General features: G+C 47.9%; 1 protein-coding gene across 12 annotated transcripts in view; it reads left to right on the forward strand.

The window, feature by feature from the left end:
- Positions 1-12,362, forward strand: part of LOC101975576 (uncharacterized) — a 49,952-nt gene extending 37,590 nt beyond the window's left edge. For 2 of the 12 annotated variants that reach the window (XM_078036139.1, XM_040280089.2), the window contains 4 exons: positions 1,611-1,699; positions 2,817-2,943; positions 3,698-3,793; positions 9,316-12,362. In XM_078036139.1, the coding sequence (XP_077892265.1) occupies positions 1,691-1,699; positions 2,817-2,943; positions 3,698-3,793; positions 9,316-10,778 (1,695 nt within the window). In that variant the 5' untranslated portion in view covers positions 1,611-1,690 and the 3' untranslated portion in view covers positions 10,779-12,362. The other 10 variants (XM_021720963.3, XM_021720961.3, XM_078036138.1 and 7 more) reach the window with 10 other exon arrangements.
- Positions 12,363-20,335: the final 7,973 nt, after the last annotated feature.

Raw genomic sequence — 20,335 nt, forward strand, 5'->3', positions numbered from 1 at the left:
AGTAACCCTTTGAGATCAAGTCTGGGGCAGGCAGGTCCCGCAGGGCTCCCTCCGTTCCCTCGCACCACTTTGCACGCGCGGGGGGCAGCGCACGATGCCTCCCGAGCAGGAGCCCGCGCGCACGCACGTCCCCGCACGTCGCTCCTCTCGAAACGCCGCGAGATCCGCCTCGCCACGCCGAGATCGCGTTCCCCGGAAGGGGCCGCGGCGCCCGCGCGTGCGCATCGCCTAGCTTCCGGTCGGCGCCGCGGGACGCGCCGTGAGAGGCGGGGCGCCTGCTCCCCAGGCGGCAGGTGAGGGAGTGACGCGCCACTTCTTCCGCGAGCGCGCGCGTCTTGCGCAGCGTGTGTTTAACCCGGACGAGCACTTGCTTCGTGGGGGCCTCCCGAGAGTTTCAAGACCCCGAAGCCCTGGGCGCCCCGCCGTGGGAGCCGAGGCTGCACGGGCAACGCGTCAGGGGTCGCGGTGGCTCCCTCGTGGGGAGGCGACGCGCGACGCGCAGGCGGCCCGGGCGGGCGTCGGCAGCAGGGCGCTTGCTGCCTCCGTGCCCGCACGACGCCCGCCTCCGGCGGCACTGCCGCGCCTGTGCGGAGCTCTGCTCGGTGCTGACCTCGGTGCTGACCTCGAGAGGGTCAGAGAGGCCGAGGGTGTTCTGCGGGCGCTGAGCCCGTGAGCGTTTGCGTGGCTTGACTTCTTGTTGCTGCATTTCCCACATCGTGCAGAGGATCCCGAGTTGGATATCTTGTGCGTGATGTCCAACATTATTTTGGTTGTGCCAAAAATGATTCAGCCACTGGCCTACTTGTAGCCCTGACTCCTTATGTGCTGCGTATTCTTCTGCAGAGCTTGGTGTGCAAATGTGCACACTACTTTGTGTCTATGGAGGGCCACATTTATGTCTTGATATGGAGCCCTGGGCTTGCGCCATTTAATTTATCTGCCTCTCCACTCCCGTTTCTTGACTCGAGGTAGACCCTAAAGTGCTGTCCACAAAGCCTATTGAACTGCAGGCTTTTTGATTGTGGAAGTTGGGCAAAGAGCCAGGTAGGCTTTTTTTGTACTGGGGATGGAACAGGGGGCATCTTACCCTTCTTATGTTTTTATTTTGAAATAGGGTCTCACTCAGTTGCTTAGGGCCTCCCTAAGTTACTGAGTCTGGCCTTGAACTTGCAGTCCTCCTGCCTCGGCCTCTCAAGCCACAGGTAGACTTTTGAAGATGTTAAATTTGATGCATGAGAGAATGAAATGGCATAATCCTGGGGAAACTTTATTTTGGGCTGGAGCTATGCATATTATTATACAAACCCTCTATATTACTCTACCTAAGAGGAATTTTCCTTGTACTTGAGGTACAATGTGGGTCTCAGTCACTGGAATAAGTGTGAGCATCCTTGTGTTAGATGTGTGTCGGCAACAAGGCAGAACCTCTGGGTATTTAAGGGAAATCAGAGAGAGGACCCTTGATTCCTGCCTCCTTGGCTGGGTTGAGTGACAGCCAGTTTGTCCTCACTCTGTTTTGAGGGTGGTTGGGGACAAGCAGGTTAGGGCTTGTAACCTCCTCTTCTGGGAGCTGTGAAGCAAGCCTACCCTCTGTTCTTTACTTCCCCCAGCTCCACCATCTCAGGAGACTGCACTTCCTCAAGAGAGGAACCTGGAGGAGGACCTACCACCTTGTGAAATTCTAAAAGTCATGTCCCTCGTGAGTTTTAAAATCATGTAAATATTTGTTTTCCTTATCCTGAAACTGCCCATCTGGGTTCCATTAGTTAGTTTAGTTCTCAGAGGTCTCCATTTTAGGGACTGAAAGGCCCAGACAGCTAATTCCTGTCCTATTGCTTGCCCTCACAAATGCCCATGGGTCCATTCTGCATAGCATCACATGTGTCCTGACAGTTCAGCCTTCGGCTAGGAGGACAGATGGAGCAAAAATACACTTTGGTTTATGAAATGAGAGCACCCTTTGTCAGAACTGAGGTGAAAAGAATGGAAATGACATTTGGGGATGTAGAAAAGCATGGAGCTGGTGCAGGTTGGTCTCCATGTGAGTGTGTATGTAGTGTCCTTCTTTGGAAGAAATAATTGAGGCTTAGCTGAGAATCTGAGATTGAATGCCAGAGTGAAGATCTAATTTGAGGCTGCACAGAGCATTTGATTCTGGGTCGTTCTTCAATAAGAGAGAGAAGCGCAGAACTAAGGATGTGGCTGAAAGCAAGTGTAGACTGTCAGCCTGGTGGGTGGTCAGATCACATAAGAGCTTCGAGATTTGTGATCAGTTCTGGGTCCACAGTAACTGAGCGTGCCATTCTTCTCACTTTAAGAAAATTGGATAGTCATTAACAGTCATCTTTGTGTTCGTTGTTTTTCTCATGAAGAAAATGCTCACGATATATTCTGATATGATGAATTTAGGTTTCTGAGAAATTCTTGATGTAGATGAACATCCTGTTTTTAGATAAAAACATTTTTATAAAAATTTTTGAACAATATTTAGGTGAAAGCCCATCAGGTATCTTTTTTTGTTGTCCCATCAAGGTAAAAACTATAGGTCTTACCTTAATGGTGTCAAGCAGAGCGGGCAGCCTATTTTAGCACACTATTGCACAGAATAAAGAAAACTCCATTTGGCTTTTTCATTTTCATCCCAGACTTGCACAAGAGCTTTGGCTTGCTGTTTTAGTCTTGCCCACTTCCTCTGTCCCTGCCCCAGCTTTTTCATTCACCAGAACAACCCCTTCCTGCAAAGACTTCCAGTTTTTCTCATCCCACTGTGAAAACATCTTGAAATATACATGTATCATTTATTCCTCTTGTTCCAGGGGTCAGAATTTTTCAGGGATGTGGCTATAGTCTTCTCACAAGAAGAATGGGAATGGCTGGAGCCTGCTCAGAGGGATTTGTACAGAGATGTGATGTTGGAGACTTACCGCAACCTGGTCTCACTGGGTAAGGTGATCTGGTCTTATCAAGGGTCCACGGCCAGTGTCTCATTGGAGGGTTCTTCCTACCCAGGAGAATCTAAGCCACCCTAAAACTTAAAATCTCAAATTATTAGTGAATAATAAAACACAGATACTCAGAAATGTATTCACGAAATGCGAAGCTCCTGATCTAGTCCACGTGGGTTCTGGAACTAGACAAAGAAAAGATGGATCTGGTGGTTTATTTAAGGGGGTCCATCAAAGGCAGGGGTAAGGTCTCAGGGGCAGAGTCTTGCTTCTTAATGTCTTGTTGTCAGGAGGTTGATTGACATCTGGCAGGTCACACCCATCTCAGGTACTATGTGGGCCACAGCAGAGTGGGCTAGAGATTCACATTGACCCTGAGCAGCTGACCAGAGAAAATGTCCATTGGTCATTCCCAGACACCAGATGTCTCTATCCTCTAGGCTTCCACGCATGGTGACCCACATGCAACTCATGGGTGGCTCCTGACACGGTCTGTCAGCTTGGATCTTACTCTAGGGCGTTTCTGTCCCCTCCTGGTCGGTTTCTGGTGTCAGTCAGTTCTGTGAGTGTTGGTCATTTGGGGAGTGACTAAAGGGCATCCCACTAGCTGAATCGATTTCAAGTAATCACTAAGTCGTCTTCTAGCTTTCTTTTTGCCACTGCCTCTCCTGTGCAATGACCCAGCCCTGAGTCTGAGTTCTGGCCGTCCCATCTCCACTATAACTGCGTGGTCTTTTTCTTCTCTTTGCCAGGTCTTGCCATATCCAAACCTGATGTGATCTCCTTCCTGGAACAAGGCAAAGAGCCCTGGATGGAGGAGAGGGTGGTGTCAGGAAGCCTGTGTACAGGTGAGTGAGGCATCAGTGGAGAGAGGGCAGATCTGCATCAAGGAGGTGGCCCTTGGCATTAGAAAGTCTTCCCTTCAAGTTGCCAGATTCAGAGGTCAGGTCTTGCATACAGGTCCTTGATCTTTCCTTCCTGAAACATTTATTTATCGTCTTGTATTTAGCAATTGAGTGAATACAAACGTTACGCTTCCTAAGGAAAGTATTTTCTTTTTGGAAAGAGATGTATGTCCTTTAACCACTTTTCTAAAGGAAAAGTCAGCTCTTTATTTAAATTTTGGAGAACAGTCAACAAGTATTTTTGAGCTTGTGTCATGCACCACAGTGTGTACTGGTGAGGGGGCCACACCGTGTCCCTGCCTTCGTGGAGCTTAACTGCCAGAAGAAATAGACATGAACACACGCACGCAAGCACATGCACAAACAGAAAAAAGAAAAGGTCATCTGGGCCGCACAGCAGGGCAGCTGGTCCAAGGAGGAGGCATTTTAGCTGAGACGCAGGCCTTTGATGGCCCTTGGTAAACATCAGCTATGTGTGTGAAAGCTGAGTCAGGGAGGCCCTTGGTGCCTCTGAGACAGATGGCCAGGGTGGCTGGAGTCGAGCGAGGCATGGAGCATGGGAGAGGAAGGTGCATCTTGGTGTGAGCCAGGGACTGCCAGAGGTCTTGCCCATGTGGAGGATCCAAGCCATGATGTGTGGGAACCACCTGAGAATGTGTAGGTAGCATGTTCCTCACAAGTTGTTTGTTTTTTTGTGTGGTACTTTAGCACTGAAACACATCCCCAACCCTTTTGTTTTTTATTTTGAGATGGGCTCTTATTCAGTTGCTTAGGACCCCACTAAGTTGCTGAGGCTGGCTTGAACTTGCAGTCCTTCTGCCTCAGCCTCCCAAGTCTCTGGGATTACAGGTGTGCACCACTGTGTTCACCTTGTGTTTTTTTTTTCTTTAGCTTTTCAATATTTGTACTTGTAGGTGGACATAATACCTTTATTAATTTTTAATGTGGTGCTGAGGATTGAACCCAGTGCCTCACACGTGCCTGGTAAGTACTCTGCCACTGAGCTATAACCCCAGCCCCTCATGTTTCTTTTTGCTGGTACCAGGAATTGAACTCAGGGGCCCTCAGCCACTCAGCCACATCCACAGCCCAATTTTGTATTTTTTTAATATTTATTTTTTAGTTGTACACAATACCTTTATTTTGTTTACTTATTTTTATGTGGTACTGAGGATCGAACCCAGGGCCTCGCATATGCTAGGCGAGCACTCTACCACTGAGCCACAACCCCAGCCCTGTTTTTTTTTTTAATATATTTTTTTAGTTGTGGATAGACCTTTATCTTATTTATTTACATGCAGTGCTGAGAACCAAACCCAGTGCCTCATGTATGCCAGGCAAGTGCGCTACCGCTGAACCATAGCCCCAACCCCCTATTTTATATTTTATTTAGAGACAGGGTCTCAGTTGCTTAGCACCTCGCTTTTGCTTTGAATTCACGACCCTCCTGTCTCAGCCTCCTGAGCAGATGGGATTACAGGCATGCTCTACTGCACCCAGCTCATGGTTCCTAAAGTCACAAAAAACACGTTTAGATTAACAAGAAATACGAAGGCATGATGGAGAAGAGATTTGAGTGGGCAGAATGTTGGAACCTTGTTTTAAATATTTTGCTATATTAAGTATCCTAATTTAAATCATTCAGAAATATGTGTATTTTTAGGAATGTTAGAGTCAGGGCCAATAATGGAGGAGGAAAAAGCTAAACTAATATATTTTCAACAAAGAAGTGCTCATCTAGTGATAGCAACAATCTGTAATTTAAAATAAATCTAAAAATAACGAAATAGCTGTCTAGTGTTTTTTTTGTTTGTATTTGTTTTTTAAGACAGGGTCTCTGTAGGTTGCTCAGGGCCTCAATACACTGTCATGGCTGTCCTCAAACTTGGGATCTTCCTGCCTCAGCCTCCAGAACAGCTGGGATCATAGGTGTGTGCCACTGCACCTGGCTGCTGTTCATTTTTTTAACAGTCCAAACTGCTCTTTCTGATGTAATCAAGTTGCTCCATAAAGTTGTTAGCATTTTTTACAAGACAAAAGGCAGGTAAATAACCTTAGTCTGGCCTGGTCTCAGCGTTCCAGATCTCCTGTTGGTGTGCCTCCTCTAGTAGAGTCAGTTCTATGGCTCACGCGTGTTGGTAAGGCAAAGCTTTGGTGGCACAGCTTGCTCAGATGCATTTAAAAGCACTGGCTGTGGACTGGAGATGTGACTCAGTGGTAGACCACTTGCCTCACATGCTCAGGGGCCTGAAATCAAAGTGTCCGTAGTCCTCAGATTTGGACTTTGAAATTGAGGGAAGTGTCTCCTGTGAGCCAGGGGACTCACAAGTCCATCTGCTACTCTGTTAAGTAGGTCTTTCAGCAGCTACTACTACATGATGCTTAGGTCTTGATCCATTTTGTTTTGTTATAACAAAATACACGAAGCTGGCTCACTTATAAATAAAATAGGTTTATGTGGCTCATGGTGACTAAAAGGTCCCAGCATCATTGTGCTGGTGTCTGGTGAGGTCCTCCTGGCTTTGGATCATAGCATGGTAGAAAAGTGAAACGGCTACATGAAGAAGGGCCAAGCATATATGGTGGCCTCACATAAAGCGGCTCCCTCTCGGAACTGGTCTATTGACATGAGGCCCACACTGCTCCCGGGAGCCAGGTGTCAGCCGTTAGCCCCTTCGGAGGGTGGTGTTCTGTGTTCTAATCACCTCCCGTTGGGCCCTCCTCTTAGAGGTCCCACCACCTCACTGCCATCTCATGGGGACCATGTCCAAACCATGGTGCTGGGTGTGACAAATAGTTGACAGTCCAGGTTCATCATGAATAAACCACCAAAGACAGTTGCCTTCTAGCTGTCTTCACTTGTCACAAGCCTGGAGAAGGTGCCAGCACAGTGTGTACTAATATAACTAAGAGTCAACACTTCACTGTTATCCCCAACAATTAATCGTTTGTCTTTACTTATCACCATTTGAATTTGATGTACTCAAAATTGAAATGTTTAATTATGCAAAACTCAAGTACTTGTTAGAAGTGAAAACCAAAATATTGTATTGCTGACTGTTCATAAGATTTTTAGATATTTTTTCATTGGTTGTTCAAAACAGTGAGTACTAATGCCCAAATAGCTCCCTGTGCTGTTCCAGATCTCATCAGGAAAGATGAAAACATAGGAGAACTCACTTTTTTGGAGGGTGGGGTACTGGGGATTGAACACAGGGGTGCTTAACCACTGAGCCACAGCCCCCCCCCTTTTTTGTATTTATATTTTATTTAGACACAGGATCTCACCGAGTGCATAGGCCTTGCTGAGTTGCTGAGGCTGATTCTGAGCTCAGAGCTTCCTGCCTCAGCCTTCTGAGCCCCGGGATAAGACCTCACTATATTGTTGCTGTTTCACATTCACAAGGAGTTAAGTAGACACAGAGGTTAGAAATCAGGATGATAGTACTTTCTTTGGATAGTAATATAATCAGAGGTGTTTATATTTAGAAGACTGGGAAAATGCTCATGGAGTCAACACTACACTCTGCCATTGATCGATAAAATCTGACCATTTAAGGCAGATGTGATAGATTGGCACACAGAGAAAGGTGTGTTTTTAAAGGCTTTTCCTTAGAAGTAGTCAATGTTTTTTCCCACATAGTTAAAAAAAAGCAGTAAGGTTCTGTGACTTTGCTCCTCCAACAGTGGCCATGGGGCATAGCTGGCTATCCCACACCGTTTTCCTCTGTCCACTGGCCAGCTTTACTTCTGTGGTCTGCTGCCATCCTTTGGTGCCCTTTCCTTTCTTCCTTTCTTTGGTGGAATGTCCTCACCACTGAATAGGGCCGTACAGGGGGACATCCTGAGTGACTATTTGGAATCTGTCTCTCCAGATGCATTCCTGGCCGCAGTAGAGACTCGACTTTTCTCCTGCACAGCTGGAGCCTGGAAGTGTGTCTTTCCCCTGCCTCGTTGCACTGTCTCTTCATGGAGTTGTGTGGATGTACTGTGGTTGTAGCACAAGGTCTCGAAGTGACAGCAGCCACATCATCATCACAAAACCTCATGATCTTTCACAGTCTTCCTCACCTTCTGCTGTAGAAGCAACCTTTATATTCCAATAGTTTTTGCTTAATACTTTAACAACAAAATGAGCAAAACCGATATGCCACCATAAGAGGCAAACACGTACCCGTGAAGTCCTCCCAGGCCATATGCTGAGAACGCTTCATGGCCTGTACAAAAGCACCCATCTGCTTTCCCCTGTGGTTCTCCTGACAGTGAGTCTTTTTTAGCCAAATGAGGTTGGTAGCTGTAATAGTAACCACCTCAACTGAAATCTCGGGCCTGTGAACTCTGGATCTAATACACCATTCACTTTTTGCTTGTAATTTGAATAAGCAGCAAAATATGTAGTTCTGGAAGGGACCCACCCTTCATCAGTTGTGCCTGATCATCTTAAAACAGGGCGCTTCTTGTTCCTAAGTCACCGTAGGCAGTGGAAAGGTCCAGGAGAGGCTGCTCAGTTGGTGGCTTTGTCGTGGTGGTCAGCCAAACTTCAGTGACAGAAAACACCACGGAAGCCGCAGCAGCCCGTCAGCACGGCCTCTGGGTGCCGAGGCAGGACAGGGCGAGCCCCACTTAGTCTTACTTTTTGAAATTGTGATAAAATACATATAACAAAAATTACCATGACAACCATCAATACACAATTCAGTGGTGATCATATCCACCACTGTGCAACTGTCGCCACTTTGAACTTTTTATATCTTGTGAAATCTCCATGATTTTGAAAAATACTGAGGATGATCTATATTCAACAAATGTAGCTGTTTTGAGTGTGACATTAATGAGTGTGACCATCACACAGTCAAGGCAGGACGTTGGCATGACCTGAAGGCCCCCTGGGCTCTCATGCTCCTCCCACATGCTCCTTCATGCTCCAGGCAACAGCCATTTCTGGGTCACTCCGGGTCATGTCAGATCATATCTGTCTCTTCTAGTGTCTCATGGAAGCTTCCTTTTCTTTGCTGGTACTGGGGCTTGAACCTTGAATCCAGGATGCTCCTTTAAGCTGCATCCCCAGTCCTTTTTATTTATTTTTTATATTTAAAGGGTGTCTTGGTAAGTTGCTGAGGCTGGCATCGAACTTACAATCCTCCTACCTCAGCCTTCCAAGCCTTTGGAATTATAGGTGCAGGCCACCACACCCAGCCATAAAGACTATTTGTTAAAAAAAGTGATTCAGAGGTGGTTGAGATATACACTAACATGTTTAGAACTACTCTTATCATCTCTCTGATTACCACCCTCATTTCGTTTATGGTATTTGTTTTTCTTTCTCTGTTCTACTTGGCTACCTTTTAATTGCTTAGCCACACTCAAGAGCTTATAAGTATTATTTTGAGCCTAAACTTTCCAGTTTTTACTAAATTTCCTTCTAGAAAAGAAAAATAAAACATAACTGTTTGTTTCTTTTTTAGTCTTGAAATCCAGATATGATACCAAAGTGTCACCTCCAGAGCAGCATGTTCATGAAGTCAAGTCGCCCCGGTGGGAGATAATGGAAAGACTTGCAAGTTATGGTCTCAGGTGCTCAGGTTTGCCTGGCGACTGGGATTGCAAAACTCAGTTTGACAGACAACCAGGAGGTCCAGACAGGCACTTCAGACGAATGTTAATCAGTCATGAAAAAATACCTGCTTTGAACCCGCAGACATCCCTCATTTTTTACCAGAACATTCACACTGGAGGAAAGCCACATGGATATAATAAGTGTAGAAATGACTTCTGGCAGGAGGAATTCCTTATTAATCATCCAGGAATTCATTCTAACGAGAAACCCTATAAATGTAAGGAATGTGGGAAGGCCTTTAAATATGGCTCACGACTCATTCAGCATGAGAATATTCATTCTGGCAAGAAACCCTATGAATGTAAGCAATGTGGAAAAGCCTTCAATTCTGGGTCCAATTTCATACAGCACCAGAGAGTTCATACTGGGGAGAAACCCTATGAATGTAGGGACTGTGCGAAGGCCTTCAGTCGGAGCTCGCAGTTGATTGAACACCAACGGATTCACACTGGTGAGAAACCCTACCAGTGTAAGGAGTGTGGCAAGGCCTTCAATCGGATCTCACATCTCAAAGTGCATTACAGGACTCATACTGGGGAAAAACCCTATGCATGTAAGGAGTGTGGGAAGACTTTCAGCCATCGGTCTCAGTTGATTCAGCATCAGACTGTTCATACTGGCAAGAAACTCTACGAATGTAAGGAATGTGGGAAAGCCTTTAATCAGGGATCAACTCTCATTCGCCATCAGAGAATTCATACGGGGGAGAAGCCCTATGAATGTAAGGTGTGTGGGAAGGCCTTTAGAGTGAGCTCCCAGCTTAGGCAACATCAGAGAATCCACACTGGAGAGAAGCCCTACCAGTGCAAGGTGTGTAGTAGGGCCTTCAAACGGGTGTCACACCTCACCGTCCATCACAGGACTCACACAGGCGAGAAGCCATATGACTGTACGCAGTGTGGGAAGGCCTTCAGTCACTGCTCCCAGCTGGTTCAGCACCAGGCCTCTCATGCTAAGGGAAAGCCCCGGGAACACGAAGGATGGGGGACGACCCTTGCTCGAAGTGCCACTGCGCTTCAACACTCCAGGCTGCGGAGTGGAGAAACACGCACGAATTTATTGAGTGCAGAAGAGCCCACCGTCGGCACATACCCTTTGTTGATCATCAGGGAGTTTGTGTTGGCCAGCAGCCATGTCAGTGGAAGTCAGGGGAAAGCCCAGCAGCTCAGGCCAGCCACAGCTGCCAGCTCCCGCACCTTACAGAAAGGCCTGAGGGGGAAGGGGGTGGGAAGGCCTTCGCTCAGAGCTTGTCTTTCACCTGAAGTTGTAAGCTCTGCGGAAACATTTGTGGATATAAAGGAATGTGCTTAGACCACTATTTATCAGGCAGGGAAGGTTGGGGAATATTTATCTCTGACACATTCAGAATCATATTTTCTAACCTCAGCTTACTAATTTCAATAAGAGTCAAGTTTTAGTTTTCTTGGGGGTGGGTGAAGAACTGACTGAATTACTCCTGGATTACTCCCCGGGAAGTACATCATGCAGCTACCATAAAGGGTGACGAGCAGGTCGTTCACACCAAGGGGTCAGACGTCCCATGCTCCTCCTGAGCACTGCGTGCACACAAGCCGGGGAGCTCAGACACACCAAGGGTACTGGTCAGCCTACAGAGACCCAGGCCGCACAGCAGGTGGACAGAGTGGTGCCAGGGCAGGTGGTCATCTCCTGGTCATCACCATTTCTCTGTGTCCCTATTTCAGGAAGAGTCCGTTTGGGAGAGTCTCTTAATTTCCCCATGGGCAGCTTGTTTTGGGTCGTATTTTGTGACTTCTGTCTTGGGCAGGTGTCATTTGCCTGCCCAGAAGGTGTGGCAGCTCACCTTATTGGCAGCATCGTCTCTTGCTTAGGATGTGAAAATGTCAGATTCTCATTTTCCAACCTCCTGTGCCACTCAGAGTGACCAGTGTGTCCCACTGTGAGTGGGGCTTTTGGGGAGCAGTTCACTCCTTCCCTGTGCACTTCCCGTTGTTGGACATCTTCACGTGGGAAGGTGAGACTGCAGCTGTCGTGGAGCCAAGAGGAGGAAAAAGGACCTGGAGAAGCTGACTCAGAGCCCAGAGACCCCAGGCTGGGGCGGCCTGATGCCTCTGTGCGAGAAATGAACCTTCACTGCCCATGTTTTAGTTGGGTCTTTTGTGAATTTGCATCCAAAAGCATTCCAAATGATATAACTTCAAAAATATTTAATTTTTTTTATGATTGATAAGTGTGGCCTGAAAATGTCAGCTTTGATTGTCTTTTTTCATGGCTAAATATAGGGCTGGTTTTTAAATATGTTCCATGAACTTCAAAAAATGTATGCATTTTACATTTTTGGATATAGTTTTTGAAATAAATCTGTTAAAGCCAGTGGGTTTTAATGATAAAATTCTCTATATTCTTATATAACTTGATATATTGGATCAGAATTTCCTAAAATTGACTTTTTTTTTTTTTTTTAAAAAAAAAAAACAAGGTCCTGAGATTCCTGCCAGACTTTTGCTTTTTGTTGTTTGGGCTGTAAGGACGTTACTAATCCTCTACATGCATGTTACACCTTTCTTTTTTTAAAATATGTTTTTCATTGGAGGTGGACACAATACCTTTATTTTAATTTTTACGTGGTGCTGAGGATCGAGCCCAGTGCCTTCCACATTCGAGGCAGGCGTTCTGCCACTGAGCCCCAGCCCCAGCCCGAATGCCACACCTTTCATCTTTATGTGGTGCCCACCTCTGCCAAGTCCAGCTGCTGCCTGTTCTGTCAGGTCTCACTGGACAGGCCTGCTCGTCCATTTGTTGTTTGACGCCTTTGCGCCACTGGAATGTTGCAGCAGACTGGCCACAAGACTATGTTTACTGTAGGGCTTTTATAAAAATAAAAAGTTTTTATAAAAGATAGAAAGTTCGCTCCTACGTGGCCGAGTAATTCTTTGGCTATTTATTTTCAGATTTTGTATACTACTTGTAATGCCTTATCTCTGTGTGGTGTGCTTCTCCCTGTTACAGAAAGCTGGGCTTTCTGGAGGCTGAGGTAGGGCAGAGGCCCCCTTCAGACCCAGATTCTTTCGATCCAGTCAGATTTCAGACATGTGGCTCAGAGTAACAGGCATGAGTTTATAGAAGGGATAGGAAAAGGGGAAGGGGACACTCTCAAGGGAGAAAGTAGGTCCTCAGAGAGGAGAGGGACAATGTGCCCCTCCTGTGCTCCAGTTTTATTGGGGATCCCAGAGAAGTTTCCAGAGAGTCCTGCCCAGGTCCACCTCTTGACTTTTGACTAGACAGCATGACATCAGACTTTGAAGACCTCACTGCCATGACAACTCTTGGTCACTTTGGCCTGTGCTGACCAGTTCTAATTGGATTCTTTTTTTGCTTTTGTTACCAGGGATTGAACCCAGGGGTGGAGGGTACTGGGGATTGAATTCTCGGGGGCACTGAGCCATATCCCCCTATTTTGCATTTTATTTAGAGACGGTCTCAGTGAGTTGCTTAGTGCCTCACTTTTGCTGAGGCTGGCTTTGAACTTGGGGTCCTCCTGCCCCAGCCTCCTGAGCCTCTGTTGTCATCATACCCAGTCCTAATTGGTTCTTAACCACACATTCTTAGAGATCTTACAGTTAGGAGAAATTAGACTCATTTCACTGAATTTTAAATCTGACCTGTGAAAGGGACATAAAAGGTTCCCCCTTCAGGGTGGCTTGGGTTCCTCTTATGGACATTATTTCAGGCCTGTATTTTTCCTAAGGTTAAAAGTTTGTTGAGGGATGTGACATATCCTGTCCACTCAAGACTATCAGGGCTGCAGGCAAATTGCTTCTTAGAAAAGAAAGTGTGGGGGTCAGCACAGTGTGCCCACTGTATAGGATTATTCCTTAACCTGTGTTCCTGCCACTCCAGCTTGTCTGTCCCCTATCATGCCATACACTTGTTTTCAGCCCCTGTCCCTTATTAGAAAACATATTTGAGGCAGGGATGTAGCTCAGTGGTAGAGAATTGCCTCACATGCACATGGCCCTTTATTAATTCCCAGGACAAAAAAAAATGACCTTACCAGTGGGGCATGGTGGCCACACTGTAACCCAGCAACTCCAAAGCATGAGCAGGAGGACCCCCAAGTTCAAGGCCAACCTCAGCAAAAAACTTGAAAAGGGGGTGTAGCTCAGTGGCCGATCCCAGGGAAAACATACACCCTGATTTTTCAAAATGAAAAGTGAATCTTAGGTTTAATGGAACAGTTCAGCTCCATTCCTTTGCTTCACCTGGTATGTGCTAATATGCTACCTGGGTCTTACGCTGGCTGGTGGTTCCCTTTCTCTTGCTAAATTAGAGCTCTCGGCATGCTTAGGATGGAGGCCGTCTCCCCATTCTTGGTCATTCTTTGGGCAGAAGGAGATCACTATACTTCCTAACCACTATGAAGTTTGCTTCTCCCATGAAGAGGGCACCCCTGATGGTTCTTCCCTCCCTTCGAAGCCCATTCTTTATCCTTTCTTTCTAATAACCAAATACAAGTTTGATGTTTGTATCACCACCAGCCTCACCTGGACTTGCCCTCAAGTATGCTCAGGAGTGCCAGTCACTGCTGGCCACTGCTTTGCACGGTTTTCTCCTGTCCAGAATTGACAGTTTTATTTCCAGTGCCATTGAGACTTCTCTTGGGTGTTTATATTATCTCAATGAACGATGGCATATTCTGAATTCTCGCATGTTCAAGAGTTTCTTACACCTTCATAAGTTGTTTTTTAGGTTGGCTGAACATTTTTAGGGCTTTAATGATCTGTGGCCCTCATTTCAATGAGTGATGGCTTCTTGACTTTCAGAAGAGGGACCGGGCATCAGACTGAATCTCATGGTTTGTGTGGATGTGTTCATTTCCTGTTGCTGCTGTAATAAGTTGTCACACTTATCATCTGGAGGTCAGAATCTCAAATAGGTCTCCCTGGACTGGAACCAAGTTGCTGGGGGACCCATGTTCTCTTCTGGACACGAGTAAGGGAATCACTTCTTTGCTCTTCCCAGCTTCCAGAGCTTCCAGGCTCCTTAGCTGGAGGCTTTCTTCCACCCTCAGAGTAAGCAATAGCCAGACCAGTCCTCATGCTGTGTCACTGTCTCTGACATGGCACCCTCTGCCTCCCTCTTCCACCTCGGGGGAGCTCTTAATTACATTGGGTGCACCTGCATAATCCAGAATAATCTAACCTCAACAGATTAAAAATCGTTATTCTGTGTGCAGTTTGATCCCCCTTGATCTGTAACATATTTACAAATCCCTGGGCTAATCAAGATGTGAACTTTGGAGAACCACATTCCTGGTAAGAAACTGGGAACTTGGCAAGAATGTCTGCCCTTGGAATTCAGAATATTAAGCATTTAGCTTCATGCCGTCTTTCAGCCTGAAGAAAAATTTTTTCCTAAATGTTTAATCAGTACTGAACTGTTGTGTTTTACTTCTATTTTAAAAATTTAACATTTGAATATATGTGTATATGTATATACACACATTTGTGACTTAACTTGAAGTTGTAAGAAAGATACGCAGTGGAAGTCCTTCCTATGCCTTGCCCCTTCTGGTTGTACCCACAGATCGCTGTCTCCCTGGGCCTGGTCCTTGGGGTGTGAGAGAGATTCTGCCTATCTCCTCTCTTCTTATATCTAATCATAATTCCTCAAAATAGCCTCAGTCAGGTTTTATTTTCTGTATAGAAGAAAAATTTAAATGAAGATGTAGAAAAAAGTGTGTTGTCAGACAATGCAGAGCTGGGATAGGAGTGGTCGGGTTGTCATTTGCCCTCAGGTTTGTGTGACTCAGATTCCCCTCTGTCAGAAAGGTGCCTGCAGGGAAGAGCAGGCCCGGGGCTTCCTGCCATGGTGCCATTGTGCCATCGCGCCATCCCGCCATCGTGCCATCACACCATTGTGCCATCACGCCATCCTGCCATCGTGCCATCCTGCCATCGCAGAAGTGCGGGGAGCCCCGGGCTCGGGCCTGGCTCTGCCGCAACCTGTCCCGGTAGCTGGGGAACTTGGGGAGCAGCTCTCGCTGAGAGCCTGGTGGTACCCCAGGCAGCGCTGCAGCTGGACCCAGCACCTGTCGCGGGCGGCTCCTCCCCGTGGGCAGGAAGAAGAGGGACACCTGGACAGAGCCGAGGCACACACGCCAACACGCGTGGACTCGTCTTCATCGTCCAGTAGTTTGGGCTGACTTTGAATTCCTCCCGTGATGATTCCGAGTTTTCCTTGAAAAGGCCACGTCTTTGCTCCCAACAGACTTCCCCTCCGGGAGGTGCCGGTTCCTGGGGCCGCACAGTAGTGGTCCGTTGCGACCCGAAAGGTCAGCCTCAAAGACCCCGCCTGGGTGCCACAGACCACCGAGCAGGAGCCCTGTCCCCGTCCTGCGACCTCTGCTCCACGCGGGCGCCCCCGCTGACCCCTGTCCCCACACTAAGCGACGTGGGCAGGCATCCTGTCGCCGGCGCCCACTCCCTGCATGCAACACGGTGGGTGTCGGTGTCACCGAGCACGTGGGTGCACTTCTGGCCACCCCGGGCGGGGTCTCCCTGGCGGGGGTCTCAGCCATCACAGGCCGGAGGCGGACCCGTCAGAGGGGCCTAGTCGCATCTAATGCCCACTCTGCGTTTTAGCCTTGAGGGACCGGGCTTGTTTGGGGACTGGGTCACATTGTTGGGCCACAGTGAGGCTCGCCTGCGGGCAGCGCAGGTGGAGGAAGGGAGGTCAGCCTCCTAAGAGGAGCTCCTGGTCTCAGCAAGTCAAGGCTTCTCAACTCTTTCCTCAAGGGTCTAAACGAAAAAAGGGCGCCCCTTTCCCAGGAGACCTCAAACTGCACTACTTACCAGTGTGTCTGTCACCTTGGGCGAATGTCCCCAAATCAAAACTGCCAAAGAAAAGATCATTGTTTATAGCCTTTGCTTCTGTGCCAGCAGGACAGACTGCCTCCTACCAAGTTGATTTGCAATACAGAACTCCCCTCCATCTGGATCCCAGCTACTGGGGAGACTGAGGCAGGAGGATGACAATTGGAGGCCAGACTTGACAACTTAGTGAGACCCTGTCTAAGAATGAGAAATACAAGTGAAAAGGCTGGGCCTGCAGCTCAGTGGTAGGGCGCCCCTGGACTCTACCTCCTGGGGAGTACCAGGAGAAGAGGGGGTAAAGACTTGGAGGGCCTCTGATTTTGCCAGGGAGCAAGTAACTACTACTTAATAATTTGCAGCCTAAAATTGCTGCCCAGACTAGGTCCCAAATCTTGTTTTTAATTACCGGACTTTCCCCCATACTTCCTACAGTGCAGTATTTGAAAGAAGGCAGAGACTTTGTGACAGGTGACTATCACCAACAGTAAGCGATAGGTACTCCTACACTGAGCACTGTGATTTTTTTCCCTTAAATTTGTTCTATGCACATGTTAAAGCCTTTCTAAAATCTCCATGGCCAGTTTACAGAAGAATGATACTCACTAACATACCAACCCAGCTAAGAGGGAGCACTGCAGAGCCTGAGAACCCAGTGGCCTTCAGACACCAATTCTTCTTTATCATCATGGCCTCAAATACACTTTATGGCGTTAGGTTACATTCCTTGGCTCTGCATTTTGTTCGGCCTCTTTTGTAATATTAATCCTAAATGAAATGTCGGTTCTGTCCTGATTTTGAACTGAAAGGGCCTCACGCTGCCATCTTCTCTGCTGCGTAACTTCAGCAGAGCACCTCCACATCATCTCCGTTCCTGGTTGATGAACCAGGGGTTGGTTCAAACCTTTTGCCCTTTCAAAACATCGGCCAAATCTTCTCCATGTCCTGGGCACATCCGTGAATTGGCCCGAGCCAGGGTCCAGTAGTGGACATCTGGATTGGGCAGCCTCACTGCAGCCCAGCTCCAGTTGCCGTTGTGTAACAGGGGCCCTCTTCATGCCTGGAATATAGCCCTTTCCACTGCAGTTTATTTATTTCCCTTGCTCTTCTCCCTGGTCCCCTCCCTGACTACAGCAAAAGCAAGATCACTCTTCTTGTCATTATAGGCCGAGCTGTCCTTCATTCACAGACCACAGGAATGAAGGAGTCCAGGCTGGAGGCTGGCACCCAAAGCTCTAAGAAATGGCTCTCTGCTCAACTCAGCGTTGGTGGTGTTCATTCTGTGGAACACAAACCCGAGCCCAATTCCTGCAGGTAACAGCATGCTGTTGTGCTAGACTGAAAGGACTTCCTGGCCAAGCTCATATTAGGGCATGGGTGACGTGAAAACTGGGACCCTCAGACATGGGACCCACTCAGGGAGCCACTAGTTCCAGTGACTCAGAAGTTGGAGCTGGACCACTTATGGTCCACAACTCCCTGCTCCAGAGAGAGATTTACGTCCCACCATGAGACCCCACAGGAATGGAGGAACTGGAGTCGGAGTTCAGGCAGAAAATAAAAGACAATGTCCCTGCCTAGGGCTTCGCTGTGGGACCCTGGAGCAGACCGCACAACAGGGGAACCGTGCAGGACTCTCCCTTGCTTTATGTCAGTGGCTCTATTCCAGGGCTGCTAACAAGCACGGGGTCCTGATACCAGATAAGGGCAGTCGGGGTCAGACAGTTAGGGCACTGGACCCACGTAGGCCTATTTCAGTGTAAAGACCACCTGTGTGTGGGGGTGGGAATGGAAGGCAGGGGTGCCCACAGAGGAGGGTTGCAGGAAGGATTAAAACTCAGGCTAAAAGACACTGCCAACATTCTTGACACTTCTTCCAAACCTGTGTAACACAGATTTTGATAAATGTGCGTAATCAAAAACTGTGTGATCCTCCAGGCTACCACACCAAACAGGTTTTTCCTGAGATCCGTTCCCCTCCCACATAGTAGTTCTCTCTTCTCACTTAAGTCCTACTCTGTTTACTCTTGCCTTCCATTACTGTCGGTGGATTTTATTCTTCAGGTTTGCAAGACAAGAACCCAGAAGGAAACTGGTGAGGCCTGCGGCTTGGACAAACTCCATCTGCCAGCAGGATCAGGGATTCTAGTTCCATCTCAAAACTGGGTTTCACTGGTGTCATTATTATCCCTGTTAGTAGGGCAGCACACTGATGGCAGATCTAACGGAGACACATGCGGAGGAAAACCCAGCCCAAACTGGAAGGACCTCTGAGAATCCAGCCCAAACTGGAAGAACCTCTCTTGGTCTCCTGTAGATAGATGTGGGTAGACTTGGGCAGCAGGAGTAATGAAAGGAAAATAGGAAACAACCTAATGCCACCCTAGTACAGTTAGGGAGCAATTGCCCAAGGACAAGAGGCTTCAACTGCCATTACCTCTCAATAAGGAAGACAAAAGGGGAGACCTCAGAAATGTAGAATGGATTCCTGGTCCAAAAAGAGACCGAGACCAGTGTCCCCTGTTAGAAGATGCAATGATAAGTGAGCCATGGCCTCTCGGAGGAGTCGGAGCCTTTGGGTATAGGATGACTAGATAAAGGTCAAGTTCAGGGCCTGAGCCTTGTCCCTGGACTAGAGGCCATATATAGAATTGGTAATGATTGTCTTCAAGGAATACGTAACGTGACCGCGTTGGTGGACACAGGAGCTAAGTGTGCGTGGATATAAGGTAATGCTGACAAATTCTTGGGCAGGTTAATCGGTGTTGACGTAGGGTTGGGGGAGGACAGTGAGAGTCCAGGTGATAAGGTGGACTGTGGCGTGACGCCTGCCACTACCCCTATGCAGTGTTCATGGCCTCCATTCCTGGATATATAATAGATGTTGAGATCTTGTGGGGTAAATGGTTACAGAGTATCACAGGGGAGTTGAAAAGTTGTGGAGACAACTCTGCCTCTTATTGAAAAGCATTTTTCAAAAGGTGTTTCTTTTCAAATAAATGGCACTGCACCAAACTGCCCACAGTCCGCAGGTATGGACGAGTCAAGGCTGCTTCTGGCAGAGGGAACTCAGTGCCAGCAAATTAAAGGTCAGAGCAGGAGGTGCCTGCTGGGCGGTGGCACCTCACACTCAGTCTGCACGGGCGCTTGAGGCGAGTGCTGCTGTGGCTCCTAAGTGACAACCTCAAGACTGGGTGCCAATAATGTCTTTCTTCTGTATCTCCAAATTCTGTCTCAACTCCATCTGCAGGAAGGTAAGTTGTAAGCGGGCAAGGAATTGTTGCTTTTCTTATTTGCTTCAACTTCCAACACAACCAAACACAATAAATCCACAGCCTTCAGAACCAGAATGGTTCCACCCTGGTGAGGCGCAGGCGGTGTTCAATCCCAGCAGTCTGGCTCTGAGACGCCGACGTATTCAACCTCTCCCAAGTGTGCAAGGGTGAGTGTCTGTGAAGAGTAGGGGAGGAGAAGTCCTGGTATGTGAGTGAGAGGTCGGTGGGAGCTCCAGTGTGCAGGGCAGTGTGCAGGGTGCTGGGGCAGGATGGGACGGGACTGTGCACTGAGAGAGGAGAGTTGAGGAAACTGGTGTGTGCTTTGTGTGTGTGAGGAAGTAATAGGAGTGTGGAAGACCAGGCTGTGTGCATTAATGAGAGACTGGAATGTGGGAGAAACTGATGTGTCCTTGAAGGAATCCATAGAGTGTGAGCCCATCATGATTGTGAGAGTGGGGAAGGAAGAATGGTGTGAGACCCAGAAAGGTCAGAAACAGACTGTGTGGTCCATGGGTCACGTGAGGCTGCACAAGGTAACCCCTGAGGTAGAAGAGAATGTGCCTGTGAAGGTGCTGGGTGGCTGTGAAGGTGTGAAGGAACGAACCTGGATGTGTGTGGAGGGATCTGAGAGCCTCCATGTGGGTCGCCAGGAAGCCTCTAGGGGTGTGTGTGCAGACACCTGAGTGCCTCAGTGTGGGGTGGCCAGGTGTGGTTCTGTGGGTGTGTGTGAAGAGGACTGAGA

Source organism: Ictidomys tridecemlineatus, unplaced genomic scaffold (genome assembly GCF_052094955.1).
Source record: "Ictidomys tridecemlineatus isolate mIctTri1 unplaced genomic scaffold, mIctTri1.hap1 Scaffold_1958, whole genome shotgun sequence".
Taxonomy (NCBI): Eukaryota; Metazoa; Chordata; class Mammalia; order Rodentia; family Sciuridae; genus Ictidomys; species Ictidomys tridecemlineatus.